The following is a 19,979-nucleotide window of genomic DNA, read 5'->3' as shown; positions in this document are numbered from 1 at the left end:
ACCTGAGTTTCAGCCAGGAAATATGGCCTTGCATATTTGTAATGGCTTAAAACAGAATTTATAACTATTGGAAATCATTGATGTCAAGTCCTTGAATTAAAGTGCAAAATAAGGATTTCAAACCTCACTAAGAAGATACCGAACAGTTTTGAAGGCATAGTCAGCAGTATGCCAGCAAGAAATCAGAAAAAGGTATGGAAGCAGAGTTAGTGACTTTTAGCAACTTTTGAAATTGAGGAAACTGTGTGATTGAAATCAGAGTAAATAAGTGTCGATGTTAAATCCATTAGAAATTTTGTTCCACTTCACCTTTGCCAACAGTCCTTCATGGAAATAATTCATAATATAGCCATAACAAAGGTAAATCTTGAATAATTATGGAGTATTAATATGAGAAAGAAAAACATCCTCTAGCCATGATAAATATAACATGTTCAATGTTCTAATTGGGACAATATATTTTTCATGAAATGGGTGGCCCAAATTGTCACCTTTTTCTTTTCTGAACTTTCTCCTAAAGATGATCTCTTTGGGAGAAATATTCCCTAAATTCTTTTTGACTAGCTAAAATGTGCTCTTTACCTAATCTTTTGACTTTATGGCCAAATAACGCCTTGATGAGAGAAATGCTCCAGGTTTCAGAAATGGAATCACTTGTATGATAAAAATACTACTTATAAATGATTCTTTATTATCCTAGCAATAGCCCCACCTCTTCCGATTTTGTTTTCTCTCACTTGGAACAATATCTGGAGAATTGTTCAGAGATAAATTCATGGAAATCATTTCTCTAGTTCAATTTTCTGATTGTAATGCCATCGTCATCATTTCATCTTTTTAATTAAACCTTCTTATTTGCACACCCTCTCTGTAAGGGAGTGGAAGAGTACAGTGCGAAAGTTGACACGGATCAGTGGTATTCAGAGAGTGCTTACTGTGGGCAGAATCTTGTACTATCTGCTTGGGAAAGTACAGTACAGCAGAACCGATAGACATGATCTTTACGCACAAGGAACTCACAATCTACAAGGAGAGGTAGACATAAAAATAGATTTGGGGTAGAGGACACAGTGAAGTATAAGAATATTTCTACATGTATTGTGGAGATGGTTAAGTATAATAGTGCTTTAAAAATGCCATAAAATTTATGTGAATGGTGGATATAGGGGATAATGGGCTTAATTTGTAAAAACCTCCTGGAGGAGATGTGATTTGGGGGGTTTGGGGAGGGGAGGGAGAGTGATAGACTGTCAGATATGAAGGGGGAAGGAGTTTCAGGCCAGAGGCAGGATGTGGGAAAGGGGTGGATGGTAGGATAGATGAGACTGAACTACTGAAATTAGGTTGGTATTAGAGGAACGGAATGTGTGCGTTGGAGTGTAGTAGAAGATTAACAGAGTTAGGTAGGAAAGGGAGAGCTCACTGAGTGCCCTAAAGCCAGTGGTAAATCAGTCGCCCCCTCTTCCCAGCCGAATCGGCCACCACATGGACTCGGGAGCTCTCCTCCCTGACGGCGGTTCCTTGGGCTGCCTGCCCCCCGTTTCCAGCCTAGCTCTTTAGCAGCCTTTTGGCCACCGACCGCCGACTTTAGCGGCTTTTTGGCCGCCGACCGCCGACTCATCCACGCCGAGACCGCCCCTCTCTCCTGGTAAACTGAGCCTTGTCATCGCCTGGAGCCTTTGAGCCACTACCACATGGGCTGGGGATCTCTGCTCCCCTGAGGCCCAACCTTGGCCCACCCGGCCCCGATTCCCGACAAGCGCCCCCTTCGCCTGCCGCTCGCCGACTCATCTGCGCCTCCTCCGCCTCCCCTGGGGAGCTGAGCCTCGGACCGCCCGGACCCGCGCCCGCCTCAGCCTTTCGCAACCTGGACCTCCGCACCCCCGCTCGGGAACTCCGACACTAAGGATCTTCGCCCCCATAGACCCCCAGCCACCAGCTCCCATTCCACCGCCCCCCCCGCCGCTCGGGCCCGGTGACATTGTGCTCCCCAACCGCCCCCCGACTCCGCCTGAAGCGGCCATTTTGGGAAGGCCTCACTCCCTCTTCCCCCTTGAGGTGATTCATCTCCCCCGCCCCCGCACCCGGCGACGATGTCCTTGTTCTCACCGTGTTACCTTACCTTAGCCGCCGCCTACGGCCGCCACCCACCCCGGACAACCTCAGGGCCCCCACCACCGCCTCAGGGACATTTGGTCATGAGCTCCGGGACTCTCTCAGCCGCTGGCCGCTTGACTTTGAGTTTGATCGGGTCGGGTCGGGTCGACCCCTGACCCTGGTCATCGCCTGCTTATTAACACTATTGTATTATATCATACTGTACCATGTTGCTATATTACAGATTTCGCTTGTTATTGTTTACTGTCGTCAGTGCTGCCACCCACCTCTCTGGCCTCACCAGCCGCCTGACTTTGAGTTTGATCAGGTCGACCCTTAATCAAACCTACCCCCGACCCTGGTCATCGCCTGCTTATTAACACTACTGTATTGTATCATACTGTATCATGTTGCTATATTACCGATTTCGTTTATTACTGTTTATTGTTGTCAGTGCTGCCATTCACCTCTCTGGCCTCGCCATGTCCCTCCTCCCGCCCCTTCCTATCCTCCCATTCCCCTCTCTTGCTCAGCTCTTTCCCGCTCTCTCCTCTGCCTCCTCCCCCCTCCTCTCCCCCGCCCTAGAACCCCATTTTACCAACGCCACCCCTCTTCCTCCTCCCGCTACTCTTCCCCCCACCAAACCCCCTCCTCACCCCCTCACCCCTTCCCTCTTCCCCACCCACACCCCATCCCAGTCCTCCTGTCCCACCGCTACCCCTCATCCCCCTCTCCCCATCCAGGGCCCCGCCACCTCCTTCCCATCCAAACCCTCCCCTCCCCCCGCTCTCCCTCCCTTTCCCCCCTTGCACCCACAGCTACTTTCAAGTGTGGCCTCTGGAACCCCGCTCCATGACAGGTAAACTACCTTTCGTCCATGACCTTATCCTCTCCCACTCTCTCCTTCTCCTCGCCCTTTCAGAAACGTGGCTCACTCCCGAAGACTTGGTCTCTGCCGCTGCTCTCTGCAGCAGAGCCCTCTCCTTCTCCCACTCCCCGAGACTCACCGGTAAGGGAGGAGGCGTCGGCTTCCTCCTCTCGCCCCGTTGCCGCTTCCGCACTATCCCTCCTACCCCCTCCCTCTCCTTCCCCTCCTTCGAAGCCCATATCATTCGCCTCTACCACCCACTCCAGTTACTTGTCGCCGTCATCTACCGCCCTCCCGGTCCCACCTCCGACTTCTTCAACCACCTTGACCCCTTTCTCACCTTCCTTCTCTCCTTCTCTCTGCCCACTCTGATCCTCGGAGACTTCAACATCCATATGGATGTACCCGATGACTCCTCTGCCACCCGCCTGCTATCCCTCCTCAACTCTGCCGACCTCCTGCTCCACCGTACTGCGCCCACTCACTGACTCGATCACACCCTCGATCTCGTCTTCTCCTTCTGCTGCACTATCTCCTCCTTCACCGACTGAAATCCCTCTCTCTGACCATAACCTTCTCACCTGCCTCATCTTTCACACTCCCTCCCCCTGCAAATCTTTGCTATTCCCCCACAGAGACCTCCGCTCTCTTGATCCCATCCGTCTTTCCAAAGGCATCTCTCCTCACCTTGCTGCCCTGTCCTCACTTCCCACTCTCGATGATCAGGTCTCTGCTCTCAACTCCACCCTCTCTACTCATCTCGACTCTCTCGCCCCCCTTTCCCTCTGCCGCTCTCGCTCCACTAACCCACAGCCCTGGATCACCTCCTCCGTCCGCCTCCTACGCTCCTATGCTCGAGCTGCTGAGCGCTGCTGGCGAAAGTCCAAGCACCAAGGCGACCTCACACACTTCAAATTTATCCTTTCCTGCCTTAACTCTGCCCTCTCCTCCGCCAGGCAAAACTTCTTCTCCTCCCTCATCGACACCCATGCCCGTCACCCCCGCCGATTGTTCCGGACCTTTAACTCTCTCCTTAGGCCCCCTGTTCCTCCCCCTCCCCCATCTCTCACCCCCAATGATCTGGCCACCTATTTCCTCACGAAAATCAACACGATCAGGTCTGAGCTCCCCAAAGTCACCCCTCCGCCTCTCCCCTCCCCCCCTCCAACCCTCTCCCCTACTTTCCCATCCTTCCCTGCAGTATCCTCAGAGAAGATCTCCTCCCTCCTCTCAAGTGCCACCCCCTCTACCTGCGCCTTGGACCCCATTCCCTCTCACCTTATTAAAACCATCGCCCCTGCCCTCCTCCCTTCCTCAACTTCTATTTTTAACCACTCAATCTCCAATGGCTCCTTCCCCGCTGCCTTCAAACATGCCCACGTCTCCCCCATCCTAAAAAAACCCGCTCTTGACCCCACGTCCCCCTCCAGTTATCGCCCTATCTCCCTACTACCCTTCCTTTCCAAAATCCTAGAACGGGTCGCCTACAGTCGATGCTTAGAATTCCTTAACTCCCATTCTCTCCTAGACCCCCTCCAATCTGGCTTCCGTCCCCTCCACTCTACCGAGACTGCTCTCTCTAAGGTCACCCATGACCTCCTTCTTGCCAAATTCAATCGCTCCTACTCCATTCTAATCCTCCTTGACCTCTCTGCTGCCATTGACACTGTCAACCATCCCCTCCTCCTCCATACCTTATCTCACCTTGGCTTCACGGACTCCGTCCTCTCCTGGTTCTCCTCTTACCTCTCTGGCCGGTCATTCTCGGTCTCCTTCGCTGGTGCCTCCTCCCCCTCCCATCCTTTAACTGTTGGAGTTCCTCAAGGGTCAGTTCTTGGCCCTCTTCTGTTCTCCATTTACACTCACTCCCTCGGTGAACTCATTCGCTCTCACGGCTTTGACTACCATCTCTACGCAGATGACACGCAGATCTACATCTCTGCCCCGTCCTCTCCCCCTCCCTTCAGGCTCGCATCTCCTCCTGCCTCCAGGACGTCTCCACCTGGATGTTGGCCCACCACCTAAAAACATGAGCAAGACTGAGCTCCTCATCTTCCCTCCCAAACCCGGTCCTCTCCCAGACTTCTCTATCACTGTGGATGGCACAACCATCCTTCCCGTCTCTCAGGCCCGCGATCTCGGTGTCATCCTTGACTCGTCTCTCTCGTTCACCCCACACATCCTATCCGTTACCAAGACCTGCCCGTTTCACCTCTACAATATTGCCAAGATCTGCCCTTTCCTCTCCACCCAAACGGCTACCTTACTGCTACAGGCTCTCGTTATATCCCGGCTAGACTACTGTGTCAGCCTTCTCTCTGACCTCCCTTCCTCCTCTCTCACCCCGCTCCAGTCTATTCTTCAATCCGCTGCCCGGCTCATCTTCCTGCCGAAACGATCTGGGCATGTCACTCCCCTTCTTAAACACCTCCAGTGGTTGCCTATAAACCTCCGCTCCAAACAAAAACTCCTCACTCTAGGCTTCAAGGCTCTCCATCACCTTGCCCCTCCCTACCTCTCCTCCCTTCTCTCTTTCTACCGCCCACCCTGCACGCTCCGCTCCTCTGCCGCCCACCTCCTCACCGTCCCTCGGTCTTGCCTATCCCGCCGTCGACCCCTGGGCCACGTCCTCCCGTGATCCTGGAACGCCCTCCCTCCTCACCTCCGCCAAACTGATTCTCTTCCCCTCTTCAAAACCCTATTTAAAACTCACCTCCTCCAAGAGGCGTTCCCAGACTGAGCTCCTCTTCTCCCTCTACTCCCTCGACCACCCCCCCTTTACCTCTCCACAGCTAAACCCTCTTTTCCCCCTTTCCCTCTGCTCCTCCACCTCTCCCTTCCCATCCCCACAGCACTGTACTCGTCCGCTCAACTGTATATATTTCCATTACCCTATTTATTTTGTTAATGAATTGTACATTGCCTTGATTCTATTTAGTTGCCATTGTTTTTACGAGATGTTCTTCCCCTTGACTCTATTTATTGCCATTGTTCTTGTCTGTTCGTTTCCCCCGATTAGACTGTAAGCCCGTCAAACGGCAGGGACTGTCTCTATCTGTTGCCGACTTGTTCATTCCAAGCACTTAGTACAGTGCTCTGCACATAGTAAGCGCTCAATAAATGCTATTGAATGAATGAATGAAATGACCGAGACCGTGCTGAAGCCAATTACCTGTAGCTACCTCGTTGCTTAGAAGAACGTTTGGCACATACTAAACACTTAACAGATGATATTCATTAGTATTATCATTATTATTACTTGCAAAGAACTAGTGAACTCTAAACAAGTGTGTCCACTTTCCTGTTTATTACGATATCAAGGTAATAATATTTTACATACATTCTTCATGAATAAATTTGCAAGGGACAGCATTTCAGAGGAAGCTCTCGTTAGCTGGAGAATAACTCCAGCAGTGGGTAATTTGGCAGGTCCTCTCAGTCATTCCTCCATGGGAATAACTTCTCTTTCTCCCATCTCTGTACAGTAATAGTCCACTGACCTGCACGTTACTCTCTAAAATATACACTTCAAGAAAAAGGCAGGCTTTGAAACCTTAAAGGATGTCCTGAAATGTGATTGTTTCATAACATTATTTCAAGGTAAGCATTTTTAAGTCTATATAGCTCTTAGCTCACAAATATAAGAAAATGACCAGAGACAATCTTCTGATGAAAATTCATTTCGCTGTGCATAATAATTCGCACACCATCCATTAGAGAAAATGTCTTGCACAGACCTGCAAAGAAAGAGACAAAATATTTAGAAGCCCTTTTCAAATACACCTGAGCTGCATAAAGCTACATAACCTTCGAAATACAGAAATAGAGGTACAGTCGGCAGGAAATAATTTGTAAGGAAAACTGGAGCAGAGGCCAGAATGTTGAATTTCTAATCTTAGTTTCTAATCACTGTGCGCTAGGGATGTTTTTATCTGTGTTCTGGTATCTAATTTTCTTATTAGTTGATGGATCTGAGGAATTGTTTGTGAAATAGGATCGTATTTGGGTATGGGTTGGGATGCATTTCCTGAATCAGAGGAATCCATTTTAAATCATTAAAGAGAGAAGAAGGCAGATTATTCCAAGAAAAAAGTTGGTTGGATCAAATATATGAACCCTTTCCCAAGATGAGACTAAGGTGTCATCTTTGGCTTTCTAAGGGGGTTGAGAGTCCCGGCCCAAACTATTTAAATAACATTGAAATCTTATTATGAATTAAATTGGCATGATCTGTGGTTAGCGGGCTAAGTAACCGAGAGACATCAGGGTGACATCCCTGATTTTGTAATGAGAAACTAGAGAGGTCCATTTTCTCACATATTTTCCAACAGAGGAAGTTAAGTGATTCCCCCAAAATGTATTGGTTAGATTAAAGATATGTCCATTTTCACAAGATGATGCATAAGTCATAGGTTTAATAGGGGGATTGGAAGTCCCAGTCTAAACTGATTAAATAACACTGAAATCTTGTTTCGAGTTAAAGTCATATGATCTATGGTGAGAGGTCTGTGCAACTGAAGACTGTTATAACCCTGAATTCATAATAAGCATCTGGGACTGTCCATCTATCCACTTATTTTCTATCAGGTAAATACTAAAACACAACCAGTGAATGGACAAGGATTTGCTTTATTACTGAAGTCCAGAGAAATGAGAGAAAACACATGAGATAAGATGTGTCCTCCCTCATAGCTGAGTAAAAAGAAACATAGTCTTTTCTCTTTCTGTGACACAGATGGAAAGTGGAGGGTTGGACTCGAAGTTGTTATCCTGCTATACTCATATAAAAGTCCCTAAATTCTGTATTGAGGTTCCTGCCCTCCTCCTTTATTCAGATGGGAGAGTCGCCCATAGAGCAGAGTCAGTGACAAATTGCCACAAGGGACATAAACTTACAGGTCATGGGAAAGACCAGCTCCGTCCTCCCATAGCCAGGGTCCATCAGAGCCAGTCCGAGACAGTCCAATCCAGTAATAAGTCTTCAAAAGTTTCAGAAAATCCTGGGTGGAACCACAACCAAACCATGGAGACATATTTCCAGTCATTCTCTTTCATGGCAACAGGGCATTTCAAGAGGATATCGGTCGGGTAAAAGCTCTAAATAACCATCAAATTGCCTTCAGCCTCGGACAACTGAAGACACAAACCATTTCCTTCAGGAACGTTCCATTCATGGCGAGAAGAAGCAATGACACAGACATACTTTGGGCAGAACAAAAAGTAATCATATATAAACCTTATAAAGACAGCAACTTCACTAAGAATGATTGAGTAGTGTGGCCTAGTGGATGGATCCCAGGCCTGGGGGTCAGAAGGACTTGGATATTAAGCCCAGTTCCACCACAGGTCTGCTGAATGATCTTGGGTAAGTCTTTAAACTTCTCTGCGCCTACGTTATTATTATAATAATAACGATTATGGCATCTGTTTAGCGCGTTTTAGGTGCCAGGCTGGGGTAGATTCAAAATAATCAGATTAGACACAGTCCCTGTCCCTCATAGTGCTCACAGTTTGAATTTCCATTTTCCAGATGAAGTAACTGAGGCACAGAACAGTGAAGTGCCTTGCCCAAGGTTACACAGTAGACAAAGTGGTGGAGCCAGGATTAGAACCCGGGTCCTCTGACTCCCAATCCTGTGCTCTTTCCACTAAGCCACTCTCCTTCTCTTAGTATATACCCTAACTCTTCATATAGGGCTTCACACATAGTAAATGCTCGGTAAACACTATAATTCTTTTTATTAATATTATCATCATAATAATGATTATTAGGGGGAGGAGGAGGCAGAGGAACACAATTTCCCAGAATCATCCTCAGGTTCTGCTCTTTACCTCACCCTTGGCTTCCCCAGGGTATATCAGACCCCCTACACTCTTGGACCCTGGGCTACTCTTCGCAGTGATTCTCCATTCATCAGTCAATCCGTGGTATTTATTGAATTTTACCAATAGAGAGATCTATAATAAGCTCCTAAGTCAAAGAGAAACAATGTTTATGTTCTTTAACCTATTGTATGCAGTAGACATACAAACCATACTGACAATTAGTAGGAGCAGAAGGAAGAAGGATAGCCAAATCTGATCATCGATGTGAGTAGTCTTCGGTTCTCATCATGCTCCATGTTTTTAGGGCAATATCTTCAGTGCCTCACAATTATTGCCGGCAAAGCCAGCCTTCCCTATGGGAAGATTAATGTGAATTAAGTCACCCTTCCCATTGTTTCACTGATTCTTAAACTATCCCTCTGTTACGTGTGAAGGACAAAGATTTCTCTCTCTTTCTTTACCTGGGAACTGGCACCTTCTTGGTAGTTTTATGAACCAACCCACTGTTAACCGGCTGCTCAGCGGAAGGATCGGAAGTGTCAAAAATTGAGAATGTCTCTGTCACATTGTTATATTTCTTTCTCCCAAGAGCTCAGTGTAGTGTTCTGTGCACTGTAAGCGCTCGGTAAAGCAGTGTGCCTAGCATGGCCTAGCGGCAAGAGACCGGGCTTGGGAGTCAGAGATCATGGGTTTGAATTCCAACTCTGCCACTGTTTGACTTTGGGCAAGTCACCTCACTGGTCTCTGCCTCAGTTAACTCACCTGTAAAATGGGGACTAAGACTGTGAGCCCCACGTGGGACAACCTGGTAACCTTGTTTCTACCCCAGTGCTTAGAACAGTGCTTGGCACATAGTAAGTGCTTGATAAATACCATCATTATTATTATTATTATGAGAAGCAAAATGGTTTAGTGGATAGAGCATGGGCCTCCCAGTCAGAAAGACCCGGGCTCTAATTCAAGCTCCACAACATGTGTCCTGTGTGACCTTGGGCAAATGACTTAACCTCTCTGGGCCTCATTTGCCTCATCCGTAAAATGGGGATCAAGAGTGTGAGCCCCATGTGGGTCAAGTCCAACCTTTTAAATTTGTATCTACCTCAACGCTGAGAACAGTGCCTGGCAGATAGTAAGGGCTTAACAAGTACTATTATACTACTACTACTAATAAGATTCTGCAACAAACAGCATAAGTATCCATTATTTTACCCCCCCAAAATAACTATTAGAAATTAAAATATGAGAGAACGCACTTGCAACTCCTCCCTGTCTTCTATCTTCAGGAGACTGGAATTCATACTTTGACAAGCATTTTGACTCCCTGGCCAAGTCTTGACTTCTCTAGAAAGGTAATAACAGTTCCCTCTGTTCCAGATCCAGTTCTCTGGGCAAGAGCCAGAGTAGCAGCCTAGAAATAGAAAAGAGGGAATTATCAACCAGGTAACTCCATTTTGTAATTTCATAGCAGGTCAATATTTCCAAGCCTTCCGTTTCAATTTGGTTCTTACGCCCTGGCAGCATCCTTGCAAATGAGGGGAGAGGCAGGGATTATTATCTTCATTTTATTGATGAAGAAACTGCGGCATAATAGGATTACATCTCTTTCCGTGATCTCTCTCCCTCTCTCCAGGCTCGTGTCTCCTCCTTTCTTCAACAACATCTTTGCTTGGCTGTCCTCCCATCAACTCAAACTTAACATGTCCAAAACAGAGCTCCTTATCCTCCCACGCGAACCCTGACCTCCTCCTTGACTTTCCCATCACTGTAGATCCTGCCACCATCCTTCCTGTCTCACAAACCCATAACTTGGGCATCATCTTTGACTCCTCTCTGTCATTTAATCGACAAATTCAATCCATCACCAAATCCTGTCGGTCCCACCTTCACAACATCACAAAAACCCACCCTTTCCTCTCAATCCGTACTACCACTTTAATACAATCACTCAACCAATTCCACCGAAAATTTGAAGAGTCCCACTTTTCCTCATCTCCCACTCCCCTCTGTGTTGCCCTGACATTCTCCCTTTGCTCTTCACCCCCCTCTCAGCCCCACAGTGCTTATGCATATATCTGTAATTTCATTTATTTCTATTGATGTCTGTCTCCCCTGACCCCCAGACTGGGTTTTTATTGCAGGCAGGGATCATGACTCTTTATTGTTGTAGTGGACTTTCCCAAGCGCTTAGTTTAGTGCTCTGCACATAGTAAGCATTTAATAAATACAATTGAATGAATTAAGTAATTTTCCTCAGGACACACCAAAACCAGTGTCAGAATTGGGCTACTGACTTCCGGACGTGCTTTTATTATGCTAAATGATCATCGTCATTTAAATTGACCCTTCTTTTTCAAATATGATACACCAATGATGGGATCTTAAACATTTGGGGAGGTCTTGTAGTAGAAAGGATTCATGACCATGATTCTCTTCCACACCATCTGGACGTATCTTGCTACATGCCCACAGTTTTTCGATCTTCTTTCCTTCACCTCCCTGCCTACATATAAGGGATGGGCTTCAACTCTGGGACCAGAAAAGGCACAGAAGCATTATTTGTCTATGTTCATTTGGTTTTTGCTCTATTAGCGTATTTCTTGTTTCATAAAGTGAGGCCAATAGAATCTCCTCCAGGAGATTAGTTTCCTTTTCACAATTGCTCTGGCAGATCTGGTCAAGGATAAAAAAAGTGGGTTTAATTTGAAAGTTTCTCTAGTTGAGTTGGAAAATGAGAGAAGAGAAGGTTGTATCACTTACCTTTTTGAGTTGTGGTGTTGGGAACTGAAAAAGGGCTCTCGGGTCCTTGGCCAGAAGAGTCTAAAAACATGACCAAGATTTTATTATTTACTATCATTGTTCCTATAAGGATAATTAAAATAAGATGAGGAGAAAGTGGATAAACGGCATCATCTATTCTAGAATGTGAGCTCACTGCGGGAAGGGAAGGTTCCTGTTTATCGGTATACTATACTCTCTCAAGTGTTTAGTACAGTGTGTTACCCAATGTAGGAGCTCAATAAATCTAATTGAATGAATAAATCAATCTACCTGCTATTTCAGAGGGGGGGAAAGTAGCTGTTTCATGGACCTATTCCGGAGCAGGACATTGTTTTGTTTCATCCAGATGTTACTTACAGTTCGTTATGAGGATCCCCAGTGCTAGCACAGACGCTAAGAGGGCCAGGGCCAGGATGCCCAGAGTCCCGGCCAGGAGTCGCCAGGAAGTTGACATGGAATCTGGCAAAAAGGGAAAGGGACACGGTAAGCAGAGCGAGAGGAAGAAGGTGCCACCCTTCCTCTTCACTGGGACCAAAATGGCAGGCATCACCAGTTAGGGATGACAGTGAGGGTTTCCCAAACCTGGAGCCTCTTCTTCTCTTCTCCACTCTCCTTCCACTGATAGGTTGTTGTTACTCTTTGGGGCTTGCTGAGACATTCCATGATTAACAACCTCAATGCCCCCTCAAGGACAAAGGACACCTTGAACTGGGATTTAGGGACCGATAATATATACTGATGGGAATCCAACAAGGATTCTTGGAATCTTATGCCGTTGAGAAAGTCTGACTTTCCAGGGAGCCAGTAGCCACATGTATTTTTTAAGACAAAGTACCATTGGGAATGTTTATCAACTTTGTCCTCCCCTCTGCTCAATTCATTTATAATGTCCAAGGAAGTCAGTGGCGCGAGAAATGATTGCATGTTGAATTTAGTATCACTAAGATATCAGGAATTCATGGATCCGGAGTCAAAGTCCTGGCCGTGCGTCTGAGTCTACAGAACACGGACCTGGAAATCGGGAGACCTGGGTTCCCATCCAAGCCCCACCACTCGCATGCTGTTCAAACTCGGGCAACTCACTGAATTTCTCTGTGGCTCAGTATCCTCATCTGTTAAATGGGGATTTAATACCAGTTTTCCCTCTCCCAACTTAGACTTGTACCCCCATGTGGGCAAGGACTAGCCTAGTGAATGGCAGAGTGATAGAGATTCATTCATTCGTTTGATAGTATTTATTGAGCGTTTACTATGTGCAGAGCACTGTACTAGGCCCTTAGAATGTAATGAGAACTTAACTAGTATCACAGTTATTACCATTATAATAATGTTGGTATATGTTAAGTGCTTACTATGTGCAGAGCACTGTTCTAAGCGCTGGGGGAGACACGGGGGAATCAGGTTGTCCCACGTGAGGCTCACAGTCTTAATCCCCATTTTACAGATGAGGTAACTGAGGCCCAGAGAAGTTAAGTGACTTGCCCACAGTCACACAGCTGACAAGTGGCAGAGCTAGGATTCGAACCCATGACCTCTGCCTCCCAAGCCCCTCCACTTTCCACTGAGCCACACTGCTTCTCTAGCCATGTTGTTTCTCTAATCATTCTAATCAATCTCATCATCTCTATTATCATACGTTTCCAACAGGCTAGACCTTCTTTCTTCACACTTACACGTCTACCCTTCAACTCCTGATATGGTTCCATTTTTTATAGGCCACATGCTGCTCACTCAGCTCTGCCGGTGACAGATGTCCAAAATAGGAAAAATCTTGGTGAGTATGTGGTGCGGAGGGGGTCAGTTTGAAAAATCTAAGAGGCAGTGAACCATCACAGACAAGTAGACCTGGTAGTGACCCATTGCACCTTCACAACATTGCTAAAATCCTCCATCTCCTCTCCATCCAGACTCTCACATTAACCATCCCTTGTCTTATCCCTCCTCAGTTACTTTCTCAGCCTCCTCACTGACCTCCCTGCCTCCTGCCTCTCTCCACTCCAGCCCATCCTTCACTCTGCTGCCCGGATCATTTTTCTACAAAAACGTTCAGGACATGTCACCCCACTCTTCAAAGAGCCCCAATGGTGGCCCATCCACCTCCGCATCAAACAGAAACTTCTCACCGCTGGCTTTAGAGCCCTCAATCACCTTTCCCCCTCCTACCTCACCTCACTACTCTCCCACTACAACCCTGCCCACACACTTCGCTCCTCTGATGCTAATCTTATTACCGTGCCACGATCTCATTTCTCTCACCGCATCGCCCTTTGCCCACGTCCTACCTCTGGCCTGAAACGTGTTCCTTCCTCAAATCCAACGGATAGTTACTCTGCCCCCACTTCAAACCCTTACTGAAGGAATTCCTCATCCTAAAGGACTTCCTTGACTAAACCTCCCTCTCCCTTTTGCGTCGCCCTGCCTCTCCCATTTTGTCCTTTCCCTCTCCAAGTCTCACAGGACTTAGTATGTATCTTTCATTTATATATGCATATTAACGTCTGTCTCCCCCTACTCTAGACTGTAATCTTGTTGTGGGAAGGGAATATGTCTGTTTATTGCCATAGTGTGCTTGGCCAAGCGCTTAGCGCAGTGCTCTGCACACTGTAAACTCTTAATATGACTGATGGAAAGAATGAATGAATAATGCCCAGGCATATTTCCCTGGCCAGTAGAGAAGCAGCCTGGCAGGGTGGATAGAGCCTGGGCCTGGCAGTCAGAAAGTCACAGGTTCTAATCTGCCACTTATCTGCTGTGTGACTTCACATCTCCAGGCCTCAGTTACCTCATCCATAAAATGGGGATTAAGAAAGTGAGCCCTCAGTTACCTCATCCGTAAAATGGGGATTAAGAAAGTGAGCCCCACATGGGCCGGGGACTTGGAGCAACCTGATTACCTTTTATCTACCCCAGCACTTGGAACAGTGCCTGGCACATAGTAAGCACTTAACAAACAGCATGATTAATTTTACTATTATTCAGAGGTTTAACTCACTCCTCACTCCCCCGACCACATAATAACCAGGCCACATACTTTATTGAGAAAACTGAAACCTCCGTCGTGATCTCCCTACAATCTCCCCGGCTCCTCTCCGGGCCCTCTCTCCTATTGTCCCCTCTTCGACTGTTCCTCCCATCTTTCCCAGCAGTATCTCATGAGGAGATCACCTGCCTCCTCTCAAAATCCACCCCTTCCATCTCTGCCTCTGACCTCATCCCTCTACATCTTACCAAAACACTTGCTCCTTCCCTGACGACTGTCTTCGCTATCTTCACTCTCCGGTGATTTCTTCCCCACTGCTTTCAAATGTCCTCATGTCTCCCTTAGCCTAAACGACCCTCCCTTGACCTTACCGCTCCTTCGAGTCATCATCCCATCTCCTGCCAACTTTCCTCTACCAACTCCTTGAGAGTTGCCTACACTTGCCTCTACTTCCTTTCCTCCGATTTTCTCTCTTGTTTTCCACTCACTTCACTCCACCAAAATCGCCCTCTCCAAGTTAATGGCCGTCTCCTTCTTGCCAGATCCAACGGCCTTTAAGCAACCTCGATCTCTCAGCTGCCTTCAACACTGTTAGACACCCCGTTCTCCTGGAAACCTAATCTGGTGTTTCTTCACTGACGTTTTCTTCACTGATGTTGTCTTTCCTTAGTCTGCTCCTGTCACTCCAGCCACTCATATTCCACCTCTTTCATGTGCTCCTCCTCTGGCTCCAACCCACTAACTGTGAAAGTCTCTCAGAGTTCTGTTCTAGGTCCCTTTCTATTCTTCATAAACGCCCACTCCGTTGCAGAACTCATTTACACCCACGTCGCTCCAACTACCATCTCAGTGTAGATGATTCCCCAATCTACACCCCCAGCCTTGATCTCTCTTCTTCTCTACAGTCTTGTATTTCCTCCTGCCTTCACAACATTAATACTCGGGTGTCCCTCCCATCTCAAACATTTCATGTCCAAAACAGAACTCATATTCCCACCCAAACCCCTTCCTCCTGCTTGAATTTTCCATCACGGTAGACAGCACCGCCATACTCCTTGTCCCCCAAACCCATAGTCTCGAGGTTATCCTCAACTCGTGTCTTTCATTCAACTCTCATATAGTCAGTAATTCTCTCTGTCCAAATTGCTATCACCTTAATCCAAGCACTTATCCTGTACTCCCTTAATTACTGAATTGGCCCCTTGCTGATCTTCCTGCCTCCTGTCTCTCTACACTCCATCCCAACCTTCACTCAGCTGCCCTGATCACTTTTCTACAAATTGGTTCAATCCACATCGCCCTACACTTCAGGAACATCTCCTACACTTCAAGAACTTCCATAGGTTGGTTGCCCATCCAACCTATGCCTCAAAAGACGAACACTTTACCACAGGATTTAAAACTTGCAGTCACCTTGCCCCTTGCCACCCTAGGCTCAGTGGAATGAGTACTGTCTTGAGAGTCAGAGGTCATGGCTTCGAATTCCGACTCTGCCACTTGTCAGCTGTGTGACTGTGGGCAAGTCACTTAACTTCTCTGTCCCTCAGTTCCCTCATCTGTAAAATGGGGATTAAGATTGTGAGCCTCACGTGGGACAACCTGATTACCCTGTATCTACCCCAGCGCTTTGAACGGTGCTCTGCACATAGTAAGCACTTAACAATTAGTAACATTATTATTACTTTCCTGCTACAAGCCTATGCGCACACTCTGCTCTCCCCATGCCAACCTACTCACGGTACCTCAGATTCGTCTATCTCTCTCACCCCCTTCTCTTCACCCACTTGCAACCTCTGGACTGGAATGTTCTCCCTCTTCATATCCGACAGACCACCTCTCACTACACCTTTAAAGATTTAGAGAAGCAGCGTGGCTCAGTGGAAAGAGCATGGGCTTTGGAGTCAGAGGTCATGAGTTCAAATCCCAGCTCTGCCACTGTCAGCTGTGTGACTGTGGGCAAGTCACTTAACTTCTCTGGGCCTCAGTTACCTCATCTGTAAAATGGGGATTAAGACTGTGAGCCCCATGTGGGACAACCTGATTCCCCCGTGTCTCCCCCAGCGCTTAGAACAGTGCTGTGCACATAGTAAGCGCTTACACAAATACCAACATTATTATTTACTGAAAGCATGTCCCCTCCAAGAGACCTTCCCTGATTAAGCCTTCATAACTTCTTTTCCTACCCCCTTCTGCATCACCCTTATACTCAGATTTGCTCCCTTTCTTCACTTCACCCTCTCCCCCACAGGACTTAGGTACATATCTGTAAAATATTGAGCTCAAACGATGTCTGTCCCCCACCCCATGGCCCGCAGTCGCTAAACTCACTATGGGCAGGTAATATGTCTGCAAACTCTATTGTATTGTCGTCTTCCAAGTGCGTAGTACAGTGCTCTGCACATGGTAAGTGCACATTAAATAAGATTAATTGATTAGGTTTATAACCGCAATTCATCTATTCACATTAATGTTGATCTTCACCTCAGACTATAAACTTATCGTGGGCAGGGGACGGTTATTCCGATTACCATATCTTCCAACTCTCCCCAGCGCTTGGGACAGTGCCGTGTGATCAGTGAGCACTCCATAAATATGATTGAGACTGTATGCTCATTTATTCATTCATTTATTTCCATCTATTGGATGCTTTCTGTGTTCAGAGCACCATACTAAATACTTGGAAAGAGGTACAAAACAGCAATAAAGAGAGACAGTATCATCCCACAACAGACTCAATATGGGCAGAGAACGTATCCATGGATGCATGTTGTATTTTACTCTTCTTTTTGCTTAGTACAGTACTCTGAGCATAGTAAATGCTCAATAAAGACCATTGATTGTAATTTTTTTTATATTGATGTCTACTTGTATTGATGTCTGTCTCCCCTTTTTGGGAATGTGAGCTCACTGTCACTCTTTATAGCTGTATTGTACTTTCCCAAGTGTTTAGTGCAGTGTTCTGAACACTGTGAGCACTTAATAAAGATGGTTGACAGAATGAATTGATTGATTGGTAAATCACTAGTCAATCCAATGGTTTATAACAATACATTTTTGAGAGGTTCCACTTCAAAAATGAAATCCACTGGGTAAGAATCAATGCTAAAATGGCATTTCCAGGAAAGGTATTCCTCCCTGCCTTCTACCATATCAAATTTTCTCAGTTTTTTCAATATGCTCTCAAGGCACAGTGACCCACTTACGAGGCAGGGGGAGCTAAAATTAGCCTGCTGCTCACAACTCTCCTTAGTTGTTCCCCCAAACCAAGGTAGAAATAAAACACGTTTTGCTACTCACTAGATCTAATGCATGGGTCTAAACCTTTGGGGAGGTACAACAAAAGAAAGAGACACATCCCCTGCCTGCAGAGTTTTCACTCTGGAACTTAAAAATACTTCCAGTGAAATGATCTGAAAAATTAATTGAATGGATGAGGGAAATGTAGAAATAAATAATGAAGTGGTGTTCCTTTTTCTATGAACTTAAAGCTACATTTTTTGGGCCCTTGGTATTCTCTCCACCCTCAGCCCAACAGCACTTGTGTACCCAACAGTAATTTATTGTCTATTCATGTCTTTCTCCCCACCAAACCTACAAAATCACCATGAGCGAGAAATGAACATGTTGTACTATATAACAAGACCTTAGTAAAGTACGAAGAGAAGGAGCGTGACTCAATGAAAAGAGCCCGGGCTTGGGAATCAGCGGTCATGTATTCTAATCCCAGCTCCACTGCTTGTCAGCAACGTGACTTTGGGCAAGTCTCTTAACTTCTCTGTGCCTCAGTTACCTCATTTGGAAAATGAGGACTAAGGCTGTGAACTCCATGTGGGACAATCTAATTACATTCTATCCCCTACAGCGCAGAGAATAGAGCTTGGCACATAGTAAGCACTTAAATGCCATCATTATTATTATTATAAAAGCGCTCTGCTAATTGTAAGAGTCCAATAAATGCCATCGATTGATCAGTATGGGTTGTGGTCTTGGGAGAAATTTGAAAGCAGCTCTGATTAGTCGTGGGATTGTTAATACAGATTAGGAGTAAGGAATAGAAAAAAATATGAGAAGTTTTAAGTATATTTGAGATATTAGGAGCTGGAAATAACCTTGCAGAAAATGACATTTTTCATACTGCAGAGTATTCAGGATATCAGTGAGATAGAAGTTGTGATGTTAAATACACCTAGTACTGAATGCCAACAATTATAATAAAAATAATAATTATGGTATTTGTTAAGCACTTACTATGTGTCAGGCACTGTTCTAAGCACTGGGATAGATACAAGCAAATGGCTCAGTGGAAAGAGCCTGGGCTTGGGAGTCAGAGGTTCTAATGGGTTCTAATCCCGGCACCACCACTTGTCAGCTGTGTGACCTTGGGCAAGTCACTTAACCTCTCTGTCCCTCAGTTACCTCATCTGTAAATGAGGATCAAGATTGTGAGCCTTATGTGGGACCACCCGTTTACCTTCTATCTACCCCAGGGGATAGAACAGTGCTTGACACATAGTAAGCGCTTAGCAAATGCCAATATTATCATTATTATTACCATCCCAAACATTCCTAAACAATCCATCTCCAATCCCATAATAGACAAGTCAGGTGAAAACTTGGCCTAGATTTGAACAGGCCTTTAAATTAGATTTTCCCCTCTTTTCTCAAACTGAGAGATCAATGAAAAAATGCAAATACCTGTTCCGGGAAGCTATTTTCCAGTGTCTTTGGCATAGGATGCAGGGCCCGGAGACCAAGGGAGGGATGAGAAACTGAAAAAGGCAACCAACTCGATGACACCCGGGCAGAAACTCAGTGAGAAACATTGCAGATCTGGTGAGTCGATAACGGTCGTTCAGAACGAACTGAGGGTGGAACATAACTTCACTGCACAAACCTCCAAAAGGAACACACAGGAAGCCCTCACACTGTAACTGGTTTGAAGTGTAGTCTATCTACAGTATTTGCTCAAAGCTCAAGGGTCTTTCATCTCTCTGAGCTACTGACTTCATGGCAACTGTCTAATGGCAGATGTTGATAATGGAGAGGTTCTGTGCAACCGTCTTCAGAAGAGGTCTGGAGTCCAGTCGTTTCCCAGTATTATTTTTTGAATGGTGTCTGTTAGGCACTCACTCTGTGCCACGGACTGCGTTAAGTGATGGGGGAGATTCAAGTTAATCAGTCCCACATGGGACTAACGATCTTAATCCCCATTTCATTATTATCAATCATAATAATACTAGATATTATTATGGTATTTTTTAAATACTCTGTGCCAGGCACTGTACTAATTGCTGGGAGGTGTACAAGCAAAGAGACACAGTCCCTGTCCTGTGTGGCCTCACAGTCTCAATCCACATTTTGCACAGGAGGGAACTGAGGCACAGTGAAGTGAATTCACTCGTGCAAGGTCCCACGACAGACAAGTGATGG

At 46.2% G+C, this 19,979-nt stretch overlaps 1 protein-coding gene across 4 annotated transcripts; it reads right to left on the bottom strand.

The window, feature by feature from the left end:
* Positions 1–6,250: 6,250 nt before the first annotated feature.
* LOC103168207 (natural killer cells antigen CD94-like) lies at positions 6,251–19,617 on the bottom strand. 4 transcript variants are annotated; one of them, XR_003765576.2, is made up of 7 exons: positions 19,245–19,616; positions 11,927–12,028; positions 11,549–11,608; positions 10,045–10,199; positions 9,008–9,144; positions 7,862–7,965; positions 6,251–6,702 (listed from the first exon to the last, which is right to left on the bottom strand). XR_003765576.2 is itself a non-coding variant. In XM_029081745.2 (6 exons), exons 2-6 carry the CDS (start codon positions 12,021–12,023, stop codon positions 6,582–6,584), a joined length of 537 nt encoding a protein of 178 aa, XP_028937578.1. In that variant the 5' UTR covers positions 12,024–12,028; positions 19,245–19,609; the 3' UTR covers positions 6,251–6,581. The 4 variants fall into 4 exon arrangements, 3 of the variants coding, with proteins under 3 accessions (XP_028937578.1, XP_028937580.1, XP_028937579.1); XM_029081745.2 differs by lacking the exon at positions 9,008–9,144 and having other exon boundaries at positions 19,245–19,609; XM_029081747.2 differs by lacking the exons at positions 7,862–7,965; positions 9,008–9,144 and having other exon boundaries at positions 19,245–19,613.
* Between the last annotated feature and the right edge of the window lie 362 nt (positions 19,618–19,979).

The sequence above is a fragment of the Ornithorhynchus anatinus genome, chromosome 17 (assembly GCF_004115215.2).
Source record: "Ornithorhynchus anatinus isolate Pmale09 chromosome 17, mOrnAna1.pri.v4, whole genome shotgun sequence".
In the NCBI taxonomy this organism is placed as follows: Eukaryota; Metazoa; Chordata; class Mammalia; order Monotremata; family Ornithorhynchidae; genus Ornithorhynchus; species Ornithorhynchus anatinus.
The sequence above is the reverse complement of the archived record's forward strand: the minus strand, read 5'-3'. Positions and strand labels throughout refer to the sequence as shown.

Bases quoted from the DNA above. Each gene is read 5' to 3' on its own strand.
- LOC103168207 (XM_029081745.2), bottom strand. From the start codon at position 12,023: ATGTCAACTTCCTGGCGACTCCTGGCCGGGACTCTGGGCATCCTGGCC. The intron at 11,609-11,926 runs GTAAGTAACATC...TCATGTTTTTAG, and splicing joins GGGGATCCTCATAACGAACT to ACTCTTCTGGCCAAGGACCC. The intron at 7,966-10,044 runs GTGCGTTCTCTC...GGTTCCACCCAG, and splicing joins AAGACAGGGAGGAGTTGCAA to GATTTTCTGAAACTTTTGAA.